This window comes from Parus major, chromosome 1 (genome assembly GCF_001522545.3).
Source record: "Parus major isolate Abel chromosome 1, Parus_major1.1, whole genome shotgun sequence".
Taxonomy (NCBI): Eukaryota; Metazoa; Chordata; class Aves; order Passeriformes; family Paridae; genus Parus; species Parus major.
The window spans coordinates 4,944,654-4,967,463 of NC_031768.1; the positions used below are offsets into that span (position 1 = coordinate 4,944,654).

The window sequence follows — 22,810 nt, forward strand, 5'->3', positions numbered from 1 at the left end:
ATATTGAATAAGACATTTCTAATTTTTCCTTTTGTTTAAGGAGGCTTTAAGTAGGTTGGTTTTTCTACTGAACAGAGAGGGTGGGAAAACATAAGCCAGTGGAAAAACATAAGCCAGTGACAACCGATTCAAAGCATGGCATCCTTGGTCCCTGCACAGCAACTCCTTGCAGTAGTGCTGCACTGCAGTGCCAGCTTTTGGTCTGAGCCCAAGTCCTGCTGTGGGACACGAGCTCCTAATTTCTCCAGAGGGAGTGTTCCCAGCCGAGTTACGCAGATCTCCATGATCTAGTTCAAGCAAAGCTTAGCATTTATTTAAACTGAGTTAACTCATTAATTTCGGCTTTAAAATCTTAAAAGCTGTATTCACTATAAAGTAAATAACATGTTTTTTCCAGGCTCCTCCTATACCATGCAAAGTAGTGGCTGCAGATGTGAATGTGCTGTGCCTGCAAACAGGGCACACCAAGGCTGCTCTTGGGAATGTTCTCCAAACAGCCAGAGGACATCTAAGTTGTTGACATGTCTTACTACATCCTTTTTATTCCCTTGGAGTGATGAAAGGAGAAACTGGTTTTCTGCAGAGGCCTCTCATTGTCAGGAGATCAACACTTTAAAAACTCACCAGATTTTTATGGAAATCTGGGGGTAACCCTGCTCTCCTTAAATTATTCCAGTCTTATCACTGCAATTACAGGCTTTATTCCACAAGTTAGGAGTACAGATTACTGCCACCTGCATGGAAACCCATCCCTTCACCTCTATGTAAATGTTGCCTTTGAAAGCTTAATTATGAAAGAGTTGCCACGTACACAGTTGAGAGGCACAAGAAGTGATCTGAACAGGTTAAATGCAGGTGAATGTTATGTTTTGCTCACAGCTGTAATATTCATAACGTGGTAATTGCTGCAGGATGTCAGAGTAAGCTTAATTCCTCTAGCAGCTGTATGTAGGGTAGAGTTTCCCCCCCCCCAATGCATTTACACAGTCCTACTATGCCTACATTGATACTGAAAGTGTATTTCAGAGAAGAGATTTGGGAAAGTGTTTGTGTCATTTGATGAGACAGGACCTCAACAGTTCAGTGTGTGCAATTATTTGTGCCACCTGTGAGGAGTGCTCTTATATATTGGGGACTGTTCTAAGTAGTTAAGCAAGGTCCTGACTCCACAAGCCTCTCTGGGCATGCTTTAAATAGTGAGCTATACTTCATAATTTTATTTAGTATGTACAATGTGAAGAAGATAACAGAAGGTAGAGAATCTGAGTGTTCTGTTATTTACCTGAATATTGTCAAACCCCATTTTTATGTGCTTGTGATTTGCTATTACAAAGTATTAAAGTGGCATTTCATTCACCCTGGCATTTGGCTTTTGCTTTTTTAGAAAGAAAAGCAGCCCTCTCGGCACTGCACTGACGTGAGTACACCCATACCAACGGGAGCTCAGAGTATAAAACCTCATTAGCTGTGTAATAATCCTTATAAGATTTGTAGTATGGAGAATTTCCTCCAGGAGAGCTGTCTTCCATCCTATGGATTGTGTCCTTGCTCCTTTGCAGAACTGATGAGGGACAACACTCTTAGTTTGGACAATCAGAAACAGAAAGGAAAGGCACCTGTCCTTTCTGTTTCATTTTATTGGGATTTTTTTTTTGTTGTTTGCCTTTGGATCAATCATCTCAGTTGCTTCTTCATTCTTTTCCCCTGCTGCTCCTGTTTTCCAAGTTGCCAGCTTCTCTCAAGGGTCCTGCAATTTTTAGGGCTTTTCTTAAATCTTCATCTCCTAGAGCCATTTCAGCTGTGACATTTTAAAAATTAAGATTAAGCTTTAAATATTAAGCCTGCAGAAGCTGTATCAGCGATGACTGAAGACAAATTGAAAAGTAGGGACCTCTTGACAGTGAGTGGGATCAGAGCTTTCTGTGAGCTGGAAGTCACAGGTTTGATCAGGAATGATTTTTAGGTTACTTTCTTGTGGAAATGAGGTTTATAAGGTCATGTCATGTAGGTAGAGGTATATCTGAGGGTGTATCCATGTTGTTTAATAATGTTTGAATCTACTGGCTTACTCCAAACAGGATTAAAGCTGACAGAATAATTTAATTCCTGTGACTTTCATGAAAATCAGTTGTGGAGCAGGGAGGATGTATCATGTTCTCCCTGGATCTGCAGTAGGAAGTTTTGAGCAACAGCATGCACTGACTAAAGAGAAACCTTAAATAAATCACAACTTTTGAAAATATTTCAGTTACCACTTGCACCTTACACCCTAAAGGTAACAAACCACAAAGCATAGACATGTGGGCAACCAGGCTTTCTTCATTCTGATCACAAGCTTTTAGATCGAGGGAGATAAAACATCTACTGAAATCACAAAAAGAATAAGAGGCTGAGGAGTAAGTTTAACTACAAAGGCAATCAAAATATGGGATTACTGGGGTTGAGGGGGAAACAACAGGTCAGGAATTTCTACACCTGTTGTGCATGAGGGGGGAGCTCAGAATAGACAGTGGCAGCCAGGAAGGGAAGGAAAAGCAAAGGGAAGCAGGAGGAGAAAAGAAAAATTCAAGTTGGGAAAGGCATCAAGAAAGGCTTTGAAGATCACTGTGAGGAGAGATTAAACAGAGACAAAATTAGTTTTAATTTAATCTGTTCATTCTCAGAAGAAATCAGTGAACTCCTATCCAAAAAAGTGCAGGCGAGGCAGAAGGAGAACAAAGGGGTTGAAGGGAGAATCAAATTTGAGGAAGAGGCAGGTCTGGACATGGGAAGCAGTTAATTTTAAGCACTGTTTAGTGAATGTGTCACTAATGAATGTGTCAGGGATAATGAGAGCTGAAACTTGTGGTAGAAGCAGCCAACCTGGCCACAGGAACTGTATGAAAGGTGTTGTTACACAGCACAGGAGAGGAAACAGAGAAAGAGGCTCTTGTGAATGAGACAAACTAAGAGTTGGTTGGGGTTTTTTGTTGGTTTGTTTTTTTTTCCCAATCTTGTTTAAATCAATCATTCCCATTAACACTGATCCATGATTTGCACATCTGAGCACTCTGGACTAGAAGAGCTCAGTTCCACCCTTTCTAACTTGGTGTAGAAGTTCCCTCTCTGCTCACAAGCCCGATGTCAATGTGGTTCTGACTGTGCAGGGGAAAATGGCTGGAAAAGGAACTCCTGTGAAGGCTCCAGGCAGTCTGGGGATGGGATGGAGCAACTGTTTTGTCAGTGGACAAATGGTGGCAGTGTGCACAGGGTGACAAGATTCCTGAAGCAACTGTGCTGGCTGAGCAGGGTCTTGACACAGAAGTGACGCGCAGAGCACTGAGGGCAGACATGGCTTGCAGGAACATTTAAGTAGCTGTTTCTATTGCCAAACTATTAGCTAAATCTTTAAAAAGTGGCCTGTCCCAGGAAAGAGTTATATAAAACCAAAAAAAAAAAAAAAACAAAATAGCTGACTTGCTACTGTTAAACTGTGAAGAGAGACATGGACCATGAAAAAATGTAGGGTATTCCCAGTTTACTGGGGACAGGATAATCAAATAGATTCCCAGTGGCAGCTTTGGAGAGGGACTACAAGAGCTGAAAGTAAAACTGCTTTGGGTTTAAACCGAGCTTCCTAAAATGAGATTTACTTTTTATGTGTCACCTTCTTCCTCCCCTTGCAAACCTCTGCTCTCAAAGCCGGTGAGGGGTTGTGGGGACCTTTCAGAAGATGACAGATCTATAACCTGTGACATGAATGACTCAACAGCATTCCAGCCCTTTTGCACAGCAGAGACACTTCTTAAATATCCCAACAGCAAAACTGCCAAGCCACAGGGCACCAGTCTGAAAGCACATTCCTGACACTTTCCTGCCCCTTATATAGGAATGATTTGGGAAAAGGAGTATTTAACAGTGGTAACTCACGGGGGAAGAAGCTGGGACAGCACTGGTTCCTCCCAAGGGGAGTTTCAGTACAAAAAATCCCAGGCGTGGTCAGCACCTTTATTTCAGGGCATGGCAGGACCCGAGCAGCACCTGATCCACGGGCAGGATCCTGAGGGACAGCACAGGTCCGCCCTCACTCAGATCTCGCACTTCAGGGTTTTGGGGAGAACAGGAGGGCTCAGGTTTGGAGACTGGAAGGATCACAAGGATCAGCCGGGCAGTTTCACCCCACACAGGCCGGAGAAGTTCCTGGCACAGCCTGTGAGGAGCCTCCAGCGCGGCTCCCGCACTCGGGGCTCCCCGGAGCGACCCCCGCCCGCCCCAGGCGGCTCCCGTGGACATCCCACAAGGCGCGGGGACTCGCAGCTCCAACAACCGAGGCAAGGGACTCCCCCAAGCCCGGGGAGCAGCGCCCTAAAGAGATCTGAGGGCGAGCACCAAGCGCTGCCCGAGGGAACGCGGCACGAACGCGCCATAGCGGCCGCCGCTTCTCCCCCCACAGCGGAGTCACTTGGTACCTCCCTCCTCCCCCCCACACCCAGCAGTGGTTTCACCCTCCCGCCTCATACACTGCGAGGGGCGTGGCCTTGCCTTCATTGATTTCCCCGCCCCTTTATACATATTCATGAGTGAGAGACGGGCGGCCCCAATGCGGAGGGGCGGTGCGCCCAAGCCCCGCCCCCAAACGATGAATATTGATGAGGCGCGCCGTGGCGTCGGGGGCGGCGCGGGCGGCGATTGGCCGGGCGCGGCGGCGCGCGGTGACGCGCGCGGCGGCGGTGCGGGTCCCGATTGCTGCAGCCGCTTGTCAGTGTGACGAAGATTGGCACCCGAGGTAAGCGCTGTCACTCAAACCCCGCTCCAGCCCCGCCGTCCATCACGGCGCGCCCGCCGCCCGGGCACGGCCGCACCGGGGAAGCGGGAGAGCGGCTGGGGAAGGGGCGAGCGGGGCGGCGGCGGAGAGGGGAGAAAGGGGCACCCGCGCTCCGCCGCCGCTCGCACGGACCGGGGGGTTTAAGGGGCGGTGGCGGGCGCGGGGAGGGGAAGGAGGGGAAGGAGGGGAAAAGCGGGGAGGGGTGGGGGGGGGGGAGCGAAGCGAGGAAGGTTCTGGAACGGCCGCCGTGCGCCCGTTGTGTCCCGGCGGGGGCGCGCGCGGGGAGGGGACGCGGGAGCGCGCGCGGGTCCGCGCGGAGGAGGAGGAAGAGGAGGAGGAGGAAGGAGATGGGGGGAACGGGATGGGGGGGGAAAGGCAGGAGGGAGGGAGAGGAGGCGACGCGATGCTTAAAGGGGCAGCGCCGTGCTGGCCGCTCCTCGGAGGCGGGGGGGGGAAACGGGGGGCGCTCCGGGGGCTCCGCCGCCGCCCCTCGCCGCGGGCCCCGCGGCCGGAGCGCGGGCTCGGAGCGCCGCGGCAGCTGCACCCCGCTCTCCTCGTCTCCCTCCTGTGATCCCTCCACACCTGCCCTGCGGGGACAGCGGCGAGGGGATGCGGTGGTGCCCCTCGGCCGCTGGCCCGGTTTGGGGGCGCTCCCTCCCCCGCCTCCCGCGTTCATAGAAAGCGGAGCCGGTTCGGGGTTCTCCCTCGTTTTTGTGCCGCCTTTTCGGTGTGACCCCATGGTCTCCCGGCTGGGTTGTGAGCAGACACCTTCCCCACAGCCAGGCCGAGGGTTGCCGGGTGTTTACGCGGCCGCAATTAGGAGCTGAGACTTGACACTGCCCAGAGGCCCTGCTGGGGATGTGTGTAAACAATAATAAATCAAGCGCTGGTTTTATCCCCGAGTATTGCCTCAGTGAGCCACATGTCCCGGGTCTCATGGAGCGGTCCATGGCTTTCCTTCGGTCACACCACACTGGAGTTGGTCATTTAACAATATAACTATATAAGTAGTTAAAACGTCTGTGTGATAGTTCTCTGTACAGCTTATTGCTATTTTTTAAAGTACAATTTTTAAAATATTTTCTTTAGTCTTAAATGCTGATATGTAGTGTAATTTTAGAGACAGGTCACGGTATTCGTTTATTTTTTTAATCTGATGATGATGACGTTTTTAGTTCCTTTTTGCATTTTTGTCTGAGTAAATGACTGGTCTGGTTTAGGGAGGGAGAATCACAGAATGGTTTGGGTTGGATGACCTGAAAGATCATTTTGTTCCAAACCCCTGCCATGGGACTCCTTCCACTATCCCAGGTTACTCCAAGCCCCATCCAGCCTGGCTTTGAACACTTCCAGGGATGAGGCAGCCACAGCTTCTCTGGGCACCTTGTTCCAATTCTTCACCAGTCTTGCAGTGAATAATTTTTTCTTAATATAAAGGCACTATATCTGATATGAAACCGAGAAAGTGAATGAATTGCTGGTTTGTTTGCTTTATTTTTTTTATTGTTTATTTTTTTTTAACACTTGCACTTGAGACTCCAGGCAAGATTAATTTTTTTGTCCTTGCCCCTCTTTGGAATAGGTTGTGTGCATTCCATTAAACAGATCCCAGGAACAGGGAACATGAGCATTATGTTCTGGATGTTGGAAAACACTTGGGCCAAGATTCTGTGGAGGATAGCGAGAGCGTGTTGGTCACTCTCAAAGTATGCTAAATATCTCATTTAATTTTTTGTTTTTTAAACTAAAAAAAATCTTTAGCTTTTACAAAAAATGTGCACATTTAGTTAGTTCCTAATTTTATTCTCCAGTGTGCTCGTGCAAAAAAATTTCACCAGTGTAGATTGTTTGATGAGGAGAATTGTAACAACTATGGCTTAGGATGTCCACACATCTTGCTGTTCTCCATACTGTGAATACACTCAGATTATTCCCTGTCCTCTATGGGATACGTATGAAATATAACCTGTTTATGGGCTGCCCGTGCTATGGGGTTATATCCCTTTAGCTGTAGTTGTATGTGTGGTTGAAGTGAGATGGCTTCTGCAGCTGGAAGGACTCTTGGTCAGTCCCTGTTAGCTGCATGTGTGAATTTTATGGATTACACTGAACCAGCAATCAAGTTTTGATTGTATCAGAAATACATCCTTACAAGTTTTTTCCAGGCTGGGTCATTGCTACAGTGTCAAGGAACAGCAAATGCATTTTGAATGCATTTTCTGTCAAGTAAAATTGCAGATTTATCCAAGTCTGTGTATAATTACATACAGAATCATTACATTCAAGTTTTTCAAAATTTCTGAAGGAAAAAATCCCCCAAGCATTTCACATAATCTATTCAAAAGAATTCTAATTATTCTTCTTATGTGTGTTCTATCTTCAGTTTATGAACTGTACAGTATATTTTTGCTCTTGACTGTCACCACTTGACATATTTTCTTGTCATCTCATAATTAAAGTATCCACAGGAAAATTTCAGTGTAGGTTTTACTGTGTTTTCTTTACACAGTAATCTCCAGTTCAGTGGTGAAAGGCAGGGCTCAGTGTGCTTCAGTCACAGGGTAAAAATGGGAAATCACAGGGTAAAGTAGGGGTTGTTGTGCTGGACTGAAATTCTGAAGGCTCAGGTCATTTCTCATTGATCTCCCCAGTGGATTTGCATTTTTTTTTTTAATCTGTGCTTACGTGTTTTGCTGAAATTTTTCTTGTTACCATCTCCCATATGCTGATAGAAAACCCAAAACTTGTTCACATTTTGAGTACATTGTTGATGTTGTTAGGGTTGGTGGGGATTTTATTTTGTATTTGGAAATTTCACTTTGGCATGTAAAAAGTCAAGCTGGTATTAAGTGCTTACAGCTTTGATTTGTACTCTTAATACAATTTGTAATATTTGGGTTAAATAAAAATAACATTTTAAAACTAAGTCCTTGCAGTCTTCCATGATAGGACTGAAAGGAGTTTAGAATGAATGAAATATAAATTTAAGTGCTTTAGTCTTATAAAATGGTTCGTCTCCTGGAAGCTGTAATTTCTTCCTCAAAATTTTGCTTTGCAGCTGTATTTTTCTGGGCTGTAAATGCAGTCCTCTAATAAAGCCCTAATAATTCTGATTGCTACCACAGCAAGTTTGGGAGTGTTCAGGAGCAATTTAATTTCCTGGAAAAGAGTAACTCTTTGGTGAAATTAAGCCCTGTATTAGTGGCCGAGGGTGAATGATCACAGAACCACCACTGTGGCAGTGGAACTGCCTGTTCTAATGGCCATGTTAATGTCCTGAATGAAGCAGTCCAAATTGTATTTCAGAATATTATGTCGTGGTCTGGGAGCCAAATGTTGCCTCTGCAAAACTGGCACATATGTGAAAGCTTACAGTAAAGCAGATTAATATTTTTATTTTTGTCTAAGTAAGACCAAATGCAATTTTTTGTGTGAAATTAAAAATGTTGCAAATGTTACTTCTCTTGCAGCAGCAGCAGCAGCTGGTTACCTGACTTCTCACTTGTTCAAAGAGTCTGTAGGTTTAAAAATGAGAAGTCTCAGAGGGGTTTATTTTGCCACAGCTCAGTGCTGTACAAAATGTAAAACAACTTACTGCTCTTCTAAGCATGAGGATTCCAAGAGCAAGGAGAAAAAGCTGCTGATGGAGTCCTTTCATTTGCTTACTTGATGCCAGATGTTGCCAAAATCATTTACCCAGACGGTTTTAGATCTCCCCAGGGGAATTGAACACTGAAATATTCACACTTGTAGCAGGTTCCTCACTTTGTTCACTGAGGTGGTTTTGTGCCAGAACTGTGGAACGGGCGATTCGTCAGGTAGAACTGGGGGTGGGGTAGAAAATAAAATAATGGCACCACGGATCTGGAAATGCCAATTTTGTTGTTATGGAGCTGTGGCAGGTTTTGATGAAGTTGGTGAGGGGCAGTAACTTGGTTCCCCTGCCATCAGCGAGGGGATGCCACGTCATGTATGGCACTGAGAGGCAAAAGTTGCTGCTAGAAAGGGAAATAAAACTTAGATTTTGTTCTTGCATGGTTGGTTCTCATCCTTCACACGAGCACATTGTTTGATGTGGCAGCTGCTCCAGGCCATGGTGTTCTCATTTTTTAGTACCTAGGTGTACAGAAGAGGTATTTGCTGTTAAACCTCAGCGCTGTTTAAGTCCACGGAGTCAAAAGGTGATTTTTGAAAATGGGAGCTGAGTGTGGATGATCACAGACTGTCCCTTACCCTGCTGTGCCCAGGGATCTGCAGCTTTCTCTTCTGCAGCTGATGGAAAATTCAGGCAAAAAAGTAGAACATCACAGCTCACTTCTGGTATACTGAAAGAAGGATCCATTTCTTTTAAACCTCCAAATTCCAGTTTTTATTTTATTGGTGAGGTTTTGGAATTGCTTGTGTTTTTTCTTGAGGATAGAAGAAGCTAGGAAGTGTGGCTATACTTCACATCCTGCTTGGCTTTTTATGAGTTACACAGCAAACAAAGCAAAGGGAAAAGCATATCATACTTGCTGAAAAATAAAGTCCAATCCTTTTATATTCCAGGGAAACAGAGGCAATTAGAGAACAGAAATTGGATCTTTACACGTGTTTAACATGCCTAGAGAACAGGGGAATGAAAACGTGTGCTGTGTTGTATGTTTTTGTAACTAAAGAACTCTGGGTCAGCCTGTGATCACTTAATTTATGTTTTCTAGCCCATTTTTATGTGGTCTGGACTATGATAGCAGCAATACCAAAAGGACCTGGTTATCTTTTGTATTATTATTACTATTTTGAGGTGTTGATTTCAGTAGCGTAGCCCTACTGAAATTTGCCACGATGAATATGTTTGAGCAGGGTTATTCTGCCAACTTTAAAATGACTCAGCATCTTGAGAATGACTCCAAGAGAAAGTAAATATGTTAATTTTTAAGAAATGTGGGATTCTTCTTACTTAAGAGCTTATCAGCAGTTGAGTTGTGGATTTTAGTGTTGTGGAGGGGAAAGGAGCATAAGCATTCACATGAAGCATATGGCTGTTCCTTGAGAAATTTCAACAGACTGTAACCTCTTGGAAAATCTGGTTTATATGGTGCTGGGCAAATATTTATTATCTAAATTATCTGAATATTCCATATAACATGAGTGTCTTCCTGTCTGTTGGTCCTTGGATGTCGTCTGCCTGTGCAGTCATCACCTGGACCAAATAGTTCAGCATGATGCAGCACACAGCAGTAGTAGGTGATGGGTAAATTTAATCCTAATTAGTCTTTCTTTACCGCCGAGTGCTTGGGCAGCAGTCATAACTCCTAGAAGGATGGAGACTTTTGTTTAGGACAGGTGTGAAACAAGAGTAGAGGAAGAAAGGAAGAGTTTTTATTTAATCCTTGTTTTAAAAAGAATATAACAGTTCATTTAAAGACCTAAACTTAGTAGCAAAACAAAGTTAGTTGTTCAGGTTTGACCAAATGATAAGAGTCAAAACAGTTAAGATTGTGGAAAAGTGGTGGATTGGAGCTGGATTTCACAGAGGGTTGCAGCACCAGGATTTTGTGTCTCTTTTGGGATTTTTTGGCTGGTCCAAGTTAATGCTTGATTCATTAATGGGGTTGTTATTCCAGAAATCATAAAAGATATAAAAATTAAATAATTGATAAGGGAACATTTTGATCTTGATGAATTGTTTAAATGCCAAAAATGTGTAGAGGGCGTTTTCTTACCCGTTGAACATCGAAGTCCAATATAAATGCATTTATTATTTAAATAAAACTCCTGCACCCTTCAACTGTACTTCAGTACCATCAGGAATTCATGCCTTCATAGAATAATGGGAAACTTTTATGGTTTTATAATAAAAATGTTGGAAAACATAACATATGCTTACACAAACTGCTCACATTGTAAAGTATTCAATAGCAATAAAGGCAGAGAGACCAGTGGTTATTCTGTCTTCTTTATGAAACCACAAAGTATAAACACAAAACAAGATTAATTTCAGTCATAGTTTATTGGGTGCTGATGCAAATCATGATTAAAATAGGATTTCCTGTTGCTTTGGTTTAATTTGCCTGGAAGGAGATGGTTTCATGAGTGTCTCCAAAAGTAAGAAATGTGGGACGTGCTTGTGTGGATATTCCAAAGGCTTCAGTGGCAGAGGGATGGATTTATGTCTGGGACATCAGCAACTCTGTTTATCCATGTGGGGAGTGCTGGGGGAAGGGGGAGAGTGGTGGAGTTCTCACCTTTTTTTCTGTCTATTGATATTTTTTTCTATTATTTTTTTTAATGAAATTTGGTTTGAAAAAGTAATTAAATATCAGTAAGCAGGAGTTGTGCAGGATCAGTTCCAGCTGTGGAAGTGCTGGTACACATTCTCTGGGATGAAAGTTGTAGTCTTTCCAATGCCACCCTCTTGCCATGAGAGCAGCAAGGCAGATGTGGCACCATCTTCCTGATTTTTGGGTCCAACATTTTATGAAAGCACATTGGGTAAAAACTGAGGGCAAAAAATCCTTCTCTGTCCTTTAACAATAAATATGTGTGAGGATTCATGATGTGTGTGTGAGGATTCTCATGCTGGACCCATAAAGTCCTTCTGTTTGCAGTATTAAGAATACAGAAAAAAAGAATCTTCATTTTTTGTGTGAATATTGGTGGTGGATGAGGGAGTGATGGGAAATATTTTTGCTCCTTCATACCCTGATCCCTCAAGAGTCTTGGAACAATTAAAGAGGGAGGTTTCCTGTCCCCCAAGTTTTGTTTTTCTTCTGCCAAAATTGCTGTTTAGTCTCCTAAATTCCTTACTATTACCTTATGGGGCTGATAAAGCAGGGTCAAATTACAATGTGAATTGGGTAGGAGAGATTAGATGCTTCAGGAAGTTCCTTGAATTTGGGGATCTTTCCAAGTCAGAAGAATGAGGATTCTATATTGCAGAAGGTAGGAGAGCAACCTGAGGATTTCCTTCCGGAATTCCAAGAGCTGCCTGGGGGCAGGATACCTGGCATGCATCATTTTATGACTGGATTGGGTAGAATTCCTCGTCTTTCTCATCCTTGTTAAGGACTGTGGTAAATTGGTGATGACATGGAATCAGGAATGTGTCCCATAGAAATATGCTGGTGTACACAACAAGGACGTGTGCAGAATTAGGAGCTGGAGTTCTTCACAAGACCCAGTTTTATTTCTGTCATTGTTCCTGGAGGAATTCCTATGATCTGTGCATCCTTGATATTCATTTTATCAGTTAACTGCATATACAATTTTAGCTTATAAAGTGGCTCATTTTTTATATATATATATTTTTTTTTTAATTTGGTATTTGCAAATAGGAGAATTTATAGAATTAAATGTACCAAAGAGTGAGTTGCTAAAGGAACACGAATCTTTTAATGAGGTGGTTTGTTGTTGGTCATGCTGTGTGACAGTGTGTGGTGGTACTTGGGAGGTGGCCTATGGTATGAATACTTTGTATGGATTGTTAAGATCTGAGATGGAGGGATATGAAAAGAGGATGCTATGAAAGATTAATGGGACAACAAAGCAGTAAATACACTGTTGGAGAGGTCTTGGTGAATAAAGTCACTGTTACATAGCATGGATATTCAAAATCTTACATATAAATAAACATTCATGGTAGTTTGGAGTGTAGCCTGTATTTCTGCAGAAATTCAACTTTAGTTATGGATTTTAATTTATTTTTAATTTTCAGTTTCTTAAAGTATAATTTGCATTCTTTTTTAATGTAATCTCATATTCATCAAGATTAACATATAAATAACTCTACTGCACCACTAAACAATAAAGGGAACAAAGTGACACAAAATAAATCTCATTTTACTGCAGCCAAAAATTGGGTTTGTGGCTTTTTAGGGCTTGCCTCCCAGGGCAATTGACAGCAGAGCTGTTGTAGAGTAACTGAGTGGCTGTATCTGTGTGATGGAACTTCCTGAGGCTGGAATTATGTTCCTGAACAGGAATATTGTCTTAAAAGTATAATATTCTAAATAATGACTGTACTTTCTAAGCACATGAGACACAGGAAATGGAAGCCACCTTGGTGCTGAATGAAGAGAACATTCTCATTGAGTACAGTTTTAATAAACTTGTCTGCATCAACTTCATATTGATTTGTTTGTCTTAATTTCTGTGAATGACTCTGCGTGGGGGAGGTCAGTGGAGATGGAAGACTGCAGCAAAGGTGGAATGAATCCTGCATGTTGGCATGTGTGCTCTACTTATTGCTTCATTATTTGAATCAATTATTACTATCATTATTTGAATCTATAAAAATACATGGATCTTAATGTCTGCTCATATTTGTAGACGTGAATGTACACACAGGTCTTTGCCTCCTGTGATCGGAAATGCTGAATGAGAGGATGACTCAAATGAGGATTCTTCAACGCTTGAACAAACAAGTTCCTATTTCACTTTGTACTTAAAACCTCAGAGGTGATTCACTTTCTGAGAAACAAAGCAAGTTGCCCTTTGTTTTGGTTTCGTAGTTAGGTGTTTTTATTATGATGGCATTACTTTAAAGCTTGTCTGCCAGCTGAATAAAAGGAGAACAAAAATTTGCAATAGCAAGTCCACAGCGCCTTGGTGTTGTCTCCACCCTGTAACAGGTGTATCTGCTCCCTCTTCTTGCCACCACTGAAATGTGGAAGAAGAATCATCATCTGCAAGCTCAGATCTCTCTTGTCCAATATGTTTTAGGGTAGACAGCAGTATGAAATGTTCAGTGTCTCTGAAAAGGGCAATATCACTGCAATATCCTCTGGCTCCTCCTCAGCCACATCCTTCCCTCTGCAGCATCTTTCACCCAGGCCTGCACTTCCTTAGCACCTCTTTGTTCCTGCCCTCAATATCTCATTAGCTGTGTAGAAATTTGCTGTTTCCAGAGTTTCAGCTGAAGGCTTTGCAGGCAAGGGCTACTTCTTCATACGTGGAATATTGGACCGACCAGATCTGGCAGCAGTGACCCCGTGAGTTCTTGGCTGCAGTCATTTCTGGATGGAGGAGAAGGATTTTCAGATTTGCAGTAGTCCTCCTTGGGTCTGACCAGAGACAAGGAATGGATAATTTATCTATTTATCTGTGCTGATTTATCTGTCAGTCACCTCTGTTCTGAAGATGCCATGAATAGTGAGAAGTCTTTTATTTGAAAGTAACCAAATAAATTGAAGTGAGGATGAGTACCAAAATGCATGGCACGTGAAGAAGGGAGTAAGAGGGTTACATTGTCCTCAGAACAGAATTAAGAAACTGCAAAAATGAGAGAATCTCATTTTCTGAAGACATAGATCTTTGACAGTTTAAGGAAAAGTGATAAGAACTTTTAATGTGCCATCTGCTCCTTGAACCTTCGTGACCAGGTGTATTACTTTGGACTGAAACTCCTTCTTGCTCAATGTTCAGTCTCTAACCAGTGGCTGAAATTTAAACTGCCTTAAAACTCCTCAGATACCTTCCCTGCTCTGTTTAGAACCAGGTTTCATGAACCAGAGATGGCATCTATATTGAGTGGCACTTCACATTTTGTTTTTCTGTGAACTTGTCTGAAACAGCATCACTTCTTGGAAAACATCACGTGCCTAATTTTAATAAATTTAAAGACCAATTCAAAGACCAATTTCATCTTGCTTTCAAATGTATTTGCTTTACTTTCTCTCTAGTTCTTACTGTGAACTTTGTGTGAGAAACAGAGATAATCAGATTCAAGATCTCAGCTGTGTTTTAGCCATCATTTAATTTCTGGTGGCCTCTGTGCAACCTTAGTGTCTGGAACTTCCCCTGAGATGGTTTTTTAATGCTTTTCAGCAGTTGTGTTTTTTAAGTATGTTTTCACAATCTTTACTGCTTTTCTTTCACAATCCTTACTACTTTTTAAAAGTAGCTTCAGTGTATCAAATGGGTGTTATTAAATGTAATTAAAGTAATTTTAAGTGGTAATTTTTGGAAAGCTTTTTAAGATTGCTGAATAATCTTGTAGCAGAACCTGTCTTTACAGAACACATGATCCTAACAATGGCCCATCATGCTTTGATTTTACCATGGATTGTTTACAAATTATTATGAAGGAGATTTAAATGGGAAAAAAAAAAATATCTCTCACCTTTCTTGATTTCATGCTTAATTTTCACAACAGTGGTGGGTTATTCCTATTTGCATTTCATGGTTTTATTTTTAGGATGTGTCTTGTCTAGTCTTGGCAGACAGACACTGAGTCAACAGGTAAAATATGAAGGTTGAACAGTGAGGGAGTTATTATCCAAATGGAGCCTTCTGTTAGAGGTGTCAGCAGAGACAAAGGTGAATGTAGAGAATGAATGGAGTAAGATGAGAGAAAGATCTAATAATGGGATAAGAAGTTCAAGCGTGGGATAATGGGCGTGATTAGAAATTATTAACAATGTAAAAATTTGCAAAACATGCAAAAGAATTTCTGTCCATTAAAACTCGATGAGAGAACCACATAATAAAACATTTTTTAAAAAAAAAATCATATTGGGTCTTAGAATATAGGTTCTGTGGTGTTGGTTTTTCTGACTGTTTCTCTGTTAGTTTTCAGGTTTCTGTCTTCCACATTGTACATCAGTGGGATCTCTGTGCTGGAACAAAATAATGTCTTCAACTCATTGAAGGAAAGGGGTGAGCAGCTTTCTCATGGCCAGTATTTTATCTTCTTTAGAAAACAGCATGTCCTGGAAATAAATAACATCTTGAATTGTGTTGAAAAGGAAGCCAGTTCTAGATGCTTTTCATGTGTCCAAGTGAATTGATTTTTGTTTCTTTTTAACTTGGTGTGTGAATGTAAGGATCTAATGTTACATAGGAGGTGCCAGGACTGAAGTTAAATAAGAATGAACAAAGAGCCATACCGAATCTGCCAGTCGTGCATTTCTCTCTGAAGGACTTCAAAGAAACATGTGTGAGGGAAAATTAGAAGGAATGATTACTTGTTAATAAGTCTGTTGGGGAGTTCCTTCACAACCCTAAGAAGGTTGGTGGTTATGTCTTAGCCTGAAGCATAACTATTTATATCTCTTACAAACATCTGTTGTAGCTTGTATATGTTAAAAATGATACCACTGATCTCCAGCAGCTCACTTGCTCCTTCTGTTAACGTTACTGGGTGGTCCCTGTGCCCTTAATTATAAAGGAGTAAGTGGAACAAGAGAGGAGTGGAGTGATGAATGTTAAGTGATCACTTTGCATGTATGTTTCAGCTCACATTTAATCTCTTATATACTCAACTTGCATAAAGTCTCCACATTTCTAATTATGATTATCCCTCTTGACTTAGCTTCTTTTCTGCATTACATTTTCCCTTCATACCTCATTTTATAAAAGGCTTCCCTGTTTTTTTTCTCCTTTGCTTTGAAGACCATGATCTTTTATGAATTCTCTTTCACAACAGGTATCAGTGGAGTTTCTGATTGCAGATCAGGCATCAGCTTCCAGTTCCATGACCTTAAGTTTTTCCTTGGGTTTTCCACACGCTTTGCTTTCAAAATAAATAGAATGAGAGTTAGTTCTGTTCTGTGTGAAGCAGACTGGCAGACTCACCCTCAGGTTATTTTTGTTATTCGTAAGTCTTTGAATATAACACAAGCACAGAGTTTTCTCTCTACTCTCGATTTCTTTCACAGAGAATAATTGGCATTTTGAAAGCTAAGATGTGCAGAAGTCACATGTTCTTGGGCTCACCTCAGATACCCAAATACTGTGTGTCCTGAGGTAGAGTGCTGGTAGGAGATGGTCCTGCTGTGAGCTGAGAATCGACACACAAGAGCCAGAAATTACCACAGGAGTAGGTCAGCCAAGAGCAGGGGTTGTTCGAGTGCACCGCAACTGCTTCAGACCAAGTCAGCTGCTTTCCATCATAGCCACCTTTAGCAGGGAGAGGCCCGAAGCAGCCTGGCTGACTCGATGTAAAAAGGATCAGAAACCATCCATGTGTGGAGGAACTGTGGAAGTAATTAGCTGTGGCAGTGATAAACATCTGGGAGCGATAGCAGCCCCATCGCTGTCTGCAGCCTGAGCATCTGCTGAGGCTGTGCCTGCTAACGAGCCTGGCTGCTGCATCCCAAATGAGGTTATAAAAGCCAAATCTGTAAATACCTTCTCAGTTACTTTTCTTAAAGTTTAACATAGTTTGTTTCTTGCCTCTACTGAGTAATGAGGAAATGTTTCTTTTTAGTGAACAGAACTAATTCCTTAGTTAATTGCCTCAATTTAAGTGTGTGATTAGCTCAATTTGTTCTTCTTGATTTGCAGTGACTGTCTTCACTAAATCTCATCAGTTCTTATCTTGCTTAATAGCTTAATCTTTTTCTGCTGTAATTGTAAGTCAGAGGGGAAGCTCTTGTGGGAAATAAAGGATATACCCACATAGAATTCTTTCCAGTCATTCCCTTGGGAGAAAATATGGCAAAAGCCTTTCTAGATGAAATAATCTATGGATCTAGCTAAAAGCTGTGCATCTCCTTTCTTCTTTTGTGTGGCCTGAGGGCCTCCCAGATGTGGAACATCTCTTCATTATGGAAATCTGGAAGGAGGGGTTAGTCCAGCTTGTCTTGTTCTCCAAAAATTCTCACCATGTCCTACTGTCTTTACCAGTTTACATGTATTATCTTTGTGGCCTCTCTCTCCAGGTTTTTCTTCATGCCACAGATATGATCTTATGTCCCTGTGAACTCTTAAGTTTTTCTTCCTCTTCTACAACTGTTTTACTTTTATTTTCTTTATTTGCCTAAGACTTTCATCTTTCTCCCACAGTCAAAAAATTTCTTTTGCAGTGTTTTCTGTGGGACTTAGCTTTAATCATTAAAATAGTGTTTGCTCTTTCTTTGTTGATCGTTTCAACTGTTCTGCTTTTATTTTGAGGATACTCTGGTCCGTGCTTTGGATGTCACAGTCATAAATTAAATGCACATCTTTTGAGAAGAAGAAAAGCAGCATTTTCTATGTGCCTCTTCACTCTATCAATACAGACAGGCACTTGCACTGGCTGTCAGCTGCCATTTATGAAAGAAAATGTGTTTAAACATCAGCCAAATGCTTACAGGGCTGATGCTTTAAAATGTGTTCCCTTGAAGTATTTTACAAGGTATCTCACTTACTGTGGCAAATGCTGATTTAACTTTTAACACTAAATGATTTGTAACTGTAAAAAAAAAATTTAATCTGAAGTATTTCTATCAGTGAGTGCACTTAGGTTGTTTCCTTTGTATTTTTAATTTTGGTGGAGAAATCAGTAATGTTTTTGGGGTTTCAAAGAAAGAATACTGATGTTCTGTAAAAATAGATATAACCTAGTTTGTAGAGGAAGCCATGCTTACATCATCTTGGTGAACTTCTTTGGCCTTTGAAACTGTTTAAAAAAATTTTTAAAAATTGCATTCATGTTTAGGAATTACACTGAGTGAATTTGATGCAAAGTAAGGCTTGAGGTTTCTTCTGAGGAGTTTGGTTTGTCTCTGTGCCTGAAACTGTTGTCAAAGAAAGGAACCTTGAAACTTGTCCTGTGTTTGCAAAATGAAACACTCACTTGAGACTGTTATAATCTGTAGGGGAAAATATCCAGAAATGTAAAAATTGCTCTTTAAAATAGTAATATGCTGTAGAAGTATGCAATAAGGGAAGGATTTAAAAATATTCTGTTTCAGATCTTAAACTGGTGAAAATTTTAAAACTTAGTTCTTCAATACTGACATAAGTGAAAAAGAGAAGAAAATCTGAAATTATTACCTGGATGTAATGTTTTCCAAGACATGAGCTCTGACTTCTTTTTAATATGGATTTTCTTAAGGGTAGCCAAACATTAGGACTCCTATGTGTCAAGGAAAATTGACTTCTGTGTTAATAGTTACTGGTAATAGCTTAATGAGTTATGTGATTTCAGTTGTAATTGCTGTAAATCTGACAAGAAAATGAAATGTGAAGTAATAATTTGTTGGGTACACTCTATCTGATGGTGGTACTTTGCTAATTTATTTTTTTTCAATTACTGTATGTCTTAACTTAAAAATGTTAAACTCATCTGGGCACCAAACTCCAGCCTATAGAGAATAACCTGATGCATTTACTTGTGTTTTAATCCTATTGAAATTAATATTTCCCAAAGTATCAAATGTCACTGAAATTGACACTTCTGAATTCCTAGGTTCCTTTTGAAACTTTATAATCATGTGGGCCCAATTGTTTAAAAATTGTTAGATATTGTTCCCTCCTTTGTTGAACCTTAAATGACTTGGATGGCAAATCCCTGATGTCAGAAGTTATTTGAGGTTTGGTCTCTGAAAGTAGTTCCAGGCCCTGCTTTAGAATCTGGGATTCACACCCAGAAGTGAAAACTACCTAACATTTTGCATTTGGTTCATCATTTTTAACTGTTATTATTTCAGTTACAGTGATGCTCAGTGGGTTGGGAGCCTTTTCCAAACACAGAAATGCAAACCTCCCCTTTCTAGATTTCATGTATTACCTTAGAATGTCATTTAAGTAATGCAGAAAAGAATGCTAAAGTTCACTTAAAGCTTGTGAGTATAAAAAAACCTCAGCCTCTTATTTAAAATTTTACTTTAAAATATAAAAAGAGAGAATGAACTTTTTGCTGATAAAACCTGTTATGTTTCCAAACTGAATTTATTTGTTGTTTGAATTTGCATGTGGCCATTGTTGTCAATAAACTCTGAGAGGTATGCATAAATTTGAATTTCTACCTTTATTTTTTCTTCACCCTTTAGAATTGGATTCTAAGTGGCCACTTTTTTAACTGGCAATTTTTTTTTTCTTTGAAGAATATTTGTTCACACTTATGATGATTTGACACAATTAATGTCCTAATAACCATGATGGCAACACAGACATTAAGTATAGACAACTATCAAGATGGACAACAGGTAGGTGTGTTTTCCTTTCTCTAGGCACTAAATACACTTAAGAAGAGGGGGGAAAAAAATAGTGACTTTGTCCTTAGTGCCTGCTTTGGCATTGCTTAAGCTGGAATAATGAAACATAGTCATGTATATCTGGTCATGATGGGTATTTTTTGAACAACAGGCTGTATAGTTTCACACTTTCAATTGCTAAATTAAAATGCTGTTAACTGGAGGCAAGTCATGAGGTGGGCTTTACTCTGAAGATCCATTTTTTTGTTACTCTGTGTCAGCCCTAAGCAATAAATACAAGTACTTCAGTCAGCAGATGGCAACAATGGGGAACAGTCAGATAAAAACAGCAACTTTCACATCTCCTATAAAATGTTCATCTGAACGCAGTCATATTTTTGATTTTTAGTTTTACAGTTTGCTTCTTTTATTGAAATTCTAATTTCTCTCTCTTCTCTCACCTACTTACATATTTGACTTTATTCTCCTGCAAGTACATACCGTCCTGTGGCAGTGAAAATAAAATACATTTTTTTAAAATAACAGATTGGGAGAGAGCTTTTTCTTCCTATTTGTTGTGTATTTCAAGCTCTGAGTCCAAGGTAGGCAGGTAATTCTGGTGTCTGCTGTTTTTCCAGTTTGGATATGGCCCACAGAAAAAAAAAAAAACTTGTAGTTTAAGTGAGCTGTTTCCTCTCCTAGGGAGATAGAACCCTAACTGAACACACTCCCTCCCTTCCAGCTCTGCAGATGTATGGCCAGTATTTATAATCACTTGTCTGAGTCATCCCCTTTTAATTTGCTTCTCTTTCCTGTCATTAGCTAAGAAATGAGTCCATTAGTTACTTTTTTTTTTTTTTTTTTAAGCATTCTGACTTGAAAATCATCTCTGCTTGCTAAGGGAGCTCTCTGCAAGGCAGGCTGCTCTGTTGGGTGGGAGATGCTGAATTTTCTCCATTTTCTGATTTTTCTAGGAGATGGTTTGGCCCCAGTAGGTAATAAACCACAAACTTTTTGGTTCTCCCAGTCTGTTAAAAATACTATAAATTTTTCTGCTGCTGTTATGTGGAAATAAATTAAATTATGTTAAGGTCAGGTTCTCTAGTAGTTTCTAGAGGCCTTCATCTCTGCAGCTGTCAATTCTGGCTGCCTGGAGATACCTGGAACAATGTCTGTCCTCTACCTGAGATAAAAGGGAGGGAGGAGATAAAATTTTGCAGTGGTTTCATGTCTTTGTGCAGATGCTCAAATGGGAGAACACCAGAGACTTTGGGCTGAGGGGTGAAAACTGTGACTTTCACAGTTCAGGTTCCTGGAAGACCTTTTAGTCCAAAAGATATTTAGCTGGAGGTGATGGAAAAAACACTTGGAGCACCTTCAAAGTACCCCAAAGTTGTGCCCAGCCTCCTAATGCAATTTAGGAAGTGCTCAGGTGAAGCTGCGGCTCTGTGTTGCTTTTCCATGCTATAAATGTGTGTTAAATGCATGTGTAGAAGGAGTTTCTGCTGTTCTCCTGTAGTTTGATAGCCCTAAAATACTTGGTTGTTACAATAAGGTTGTTAAAATGGAGTGCTAAAGGTCATGGGAGGTTATGCTCCTATAATTGAAGGACTGGAGGGACAGAATATTTCAGATCTTTTTAAGCAAATATGCATTTTAATGGACAAAAAACCTAAAAGATCCTTTTCTTCAGTACTCTTATACAATGCACAGTAAAAAATAAGAAAGAAAACTTGAGGATAAACTTTTCTTTACATTGATTTCATCCTAAAGGACTTTTATGCAGACATTCCCATGAACTTCTTGGAGCAATATACTGTAGGCTATTCCAAAAACAGCCACTTCAGAGACAGAATGCTTCAACAGTTTACTAATATCTGTCATTCCCATTTTAAAGCCAAATGCTAAAACTTGGAAGTGACCTTTATCCATCAAAAAGTGTCAGGGATTAAAAGAGGGGTTTTGTTGCTGCTACAACTTCTTGTGTCACTGCCAAGTCACACCAACCTTCTGGCAATTTAGGAGCCCTTTGCACTGCTCTTTCCTTAGAACACAGCAGCCTTATTTTACGTCAGGGCTACAGATTTACCCTTTTTTTCTACAGATGCAAGTGGTAACAGAGTTAAAAACTGAACAAGATCCCAACTGCTCTGAAACTGATGCCGAAGGGGTGAGTCCTGCCCCCGTAGAATCTCAGACTCCAATGGATGCAGACAAGCAGGCCATTTACAGGTAGTGATGGACTCGTGTTCTGTCTTTTGAAGGGTGAAGGACAGGGTAGAGAATTTGGGGTTTTCTTAATAAATAAATAATAGGGAGATTAAAAATCAGGTGATCTTTTGGCTGTTTCCATAGTTTATAGGGAAAGAAAAAGACCAAAGAGGCTTCACTGTCAGTCATCAGCCAAGGAAAACCTCCTGAGCTTGTGAGATTTTTCAGTTTCAGCAATTTTAAAGGGTATTCTAAGGGTGGCTGCCAAATTTAGAAAGCTACCTTGGACTTTAAACTGTGGTCACTATTTTGTCATACTGTAGTTTTTATCTTTAATATGAGTTTTTACTTCTATTGAAATTAGGTCAATCTTTATTCCTTTTTCTTTAGGGATAACAATTTTTTCCCCATTAATTAGCTCAAAATGGATTAAATATTGATGTGTGAGCACACTAATTTGAGATTTTTTAGTGAAAAGTGCTATGCTAAGCAGTTTGCTCAGTTTTCATGGGGTTAAGTGTTCTTTTACTTTAAGTACTTTAAAAAGACAGAATTTTTACTGGTTTTCAGGTTCAGAAAACCCTACCAAAACAAAACAACAAAAAAATAACCACCAAAACAGGAAAAAGCCAAGCAAAACACCAAAAGCCCCTCAACCTGAGGCAGAAAGATGTATCCATTCATTTACAGACTTGTGCTAACCAAATCTCCTCCTCAGAGCATGATTTCACAAGAGGCTTCTGAGCACAGCCTGAATACTCAATTTTGTAAAGTTACTTTGTGATGTATAAGTAGGGCCCACATTGAAAAATAAATTCATTTTTTCAGGCTTCATTTAAATCTGCATTCATCCTCTTTGTAAATCCTAAATCTCATTTCTAGTGCACTGTATTAATCTGTCTCAGTGCCACTC

At 40.8% G+C, this 22,810-nt stretch overlaps 1 protein-coding gene across 4 annotated transcripts in view; it reads left to right on the forward strand.

The window, feature by feature from the left end:
- The first annotated feature begins 4,660 nt into the window (after positions 1-4,660).
- PKNOX1 (PBX/knotted 1 homeobox 1) overlaps positions 4,661-22,810 on the forward strand; it is a 38,637-nt gene continuing 20,487 nt past the window's right edge. Inside the window, exons 1-4 of one of the 4 annotated variants that reach the window (XM_015635404.3) lie at positions 4,661-4,765; positions 15,356-15,442; positions 19,597-19,698; positions 21,791-21,918. In XM_015635404.3, the coding sequence (XP_015490890.1) occupies positions 19,648-19,698; positions 21,791-21,918 (179 nt within the window). In that variant the 5' untranslated portion in view covers positions 4,661-4,765; positions 15,356-15,442; positions 19,597-19,647. Of the gene's footprint in view, positions 4,766-15,355; positions 15,443-15,634; positions 15,795-19,596; positions 19,699-21,790; positions 21,919-22,810 lie in introns of those variants that run through there. The other 3 variants (XM_033511784.1, XM_033511798.1, XM_033511811.1) reach the window with 3 other exon arrangements.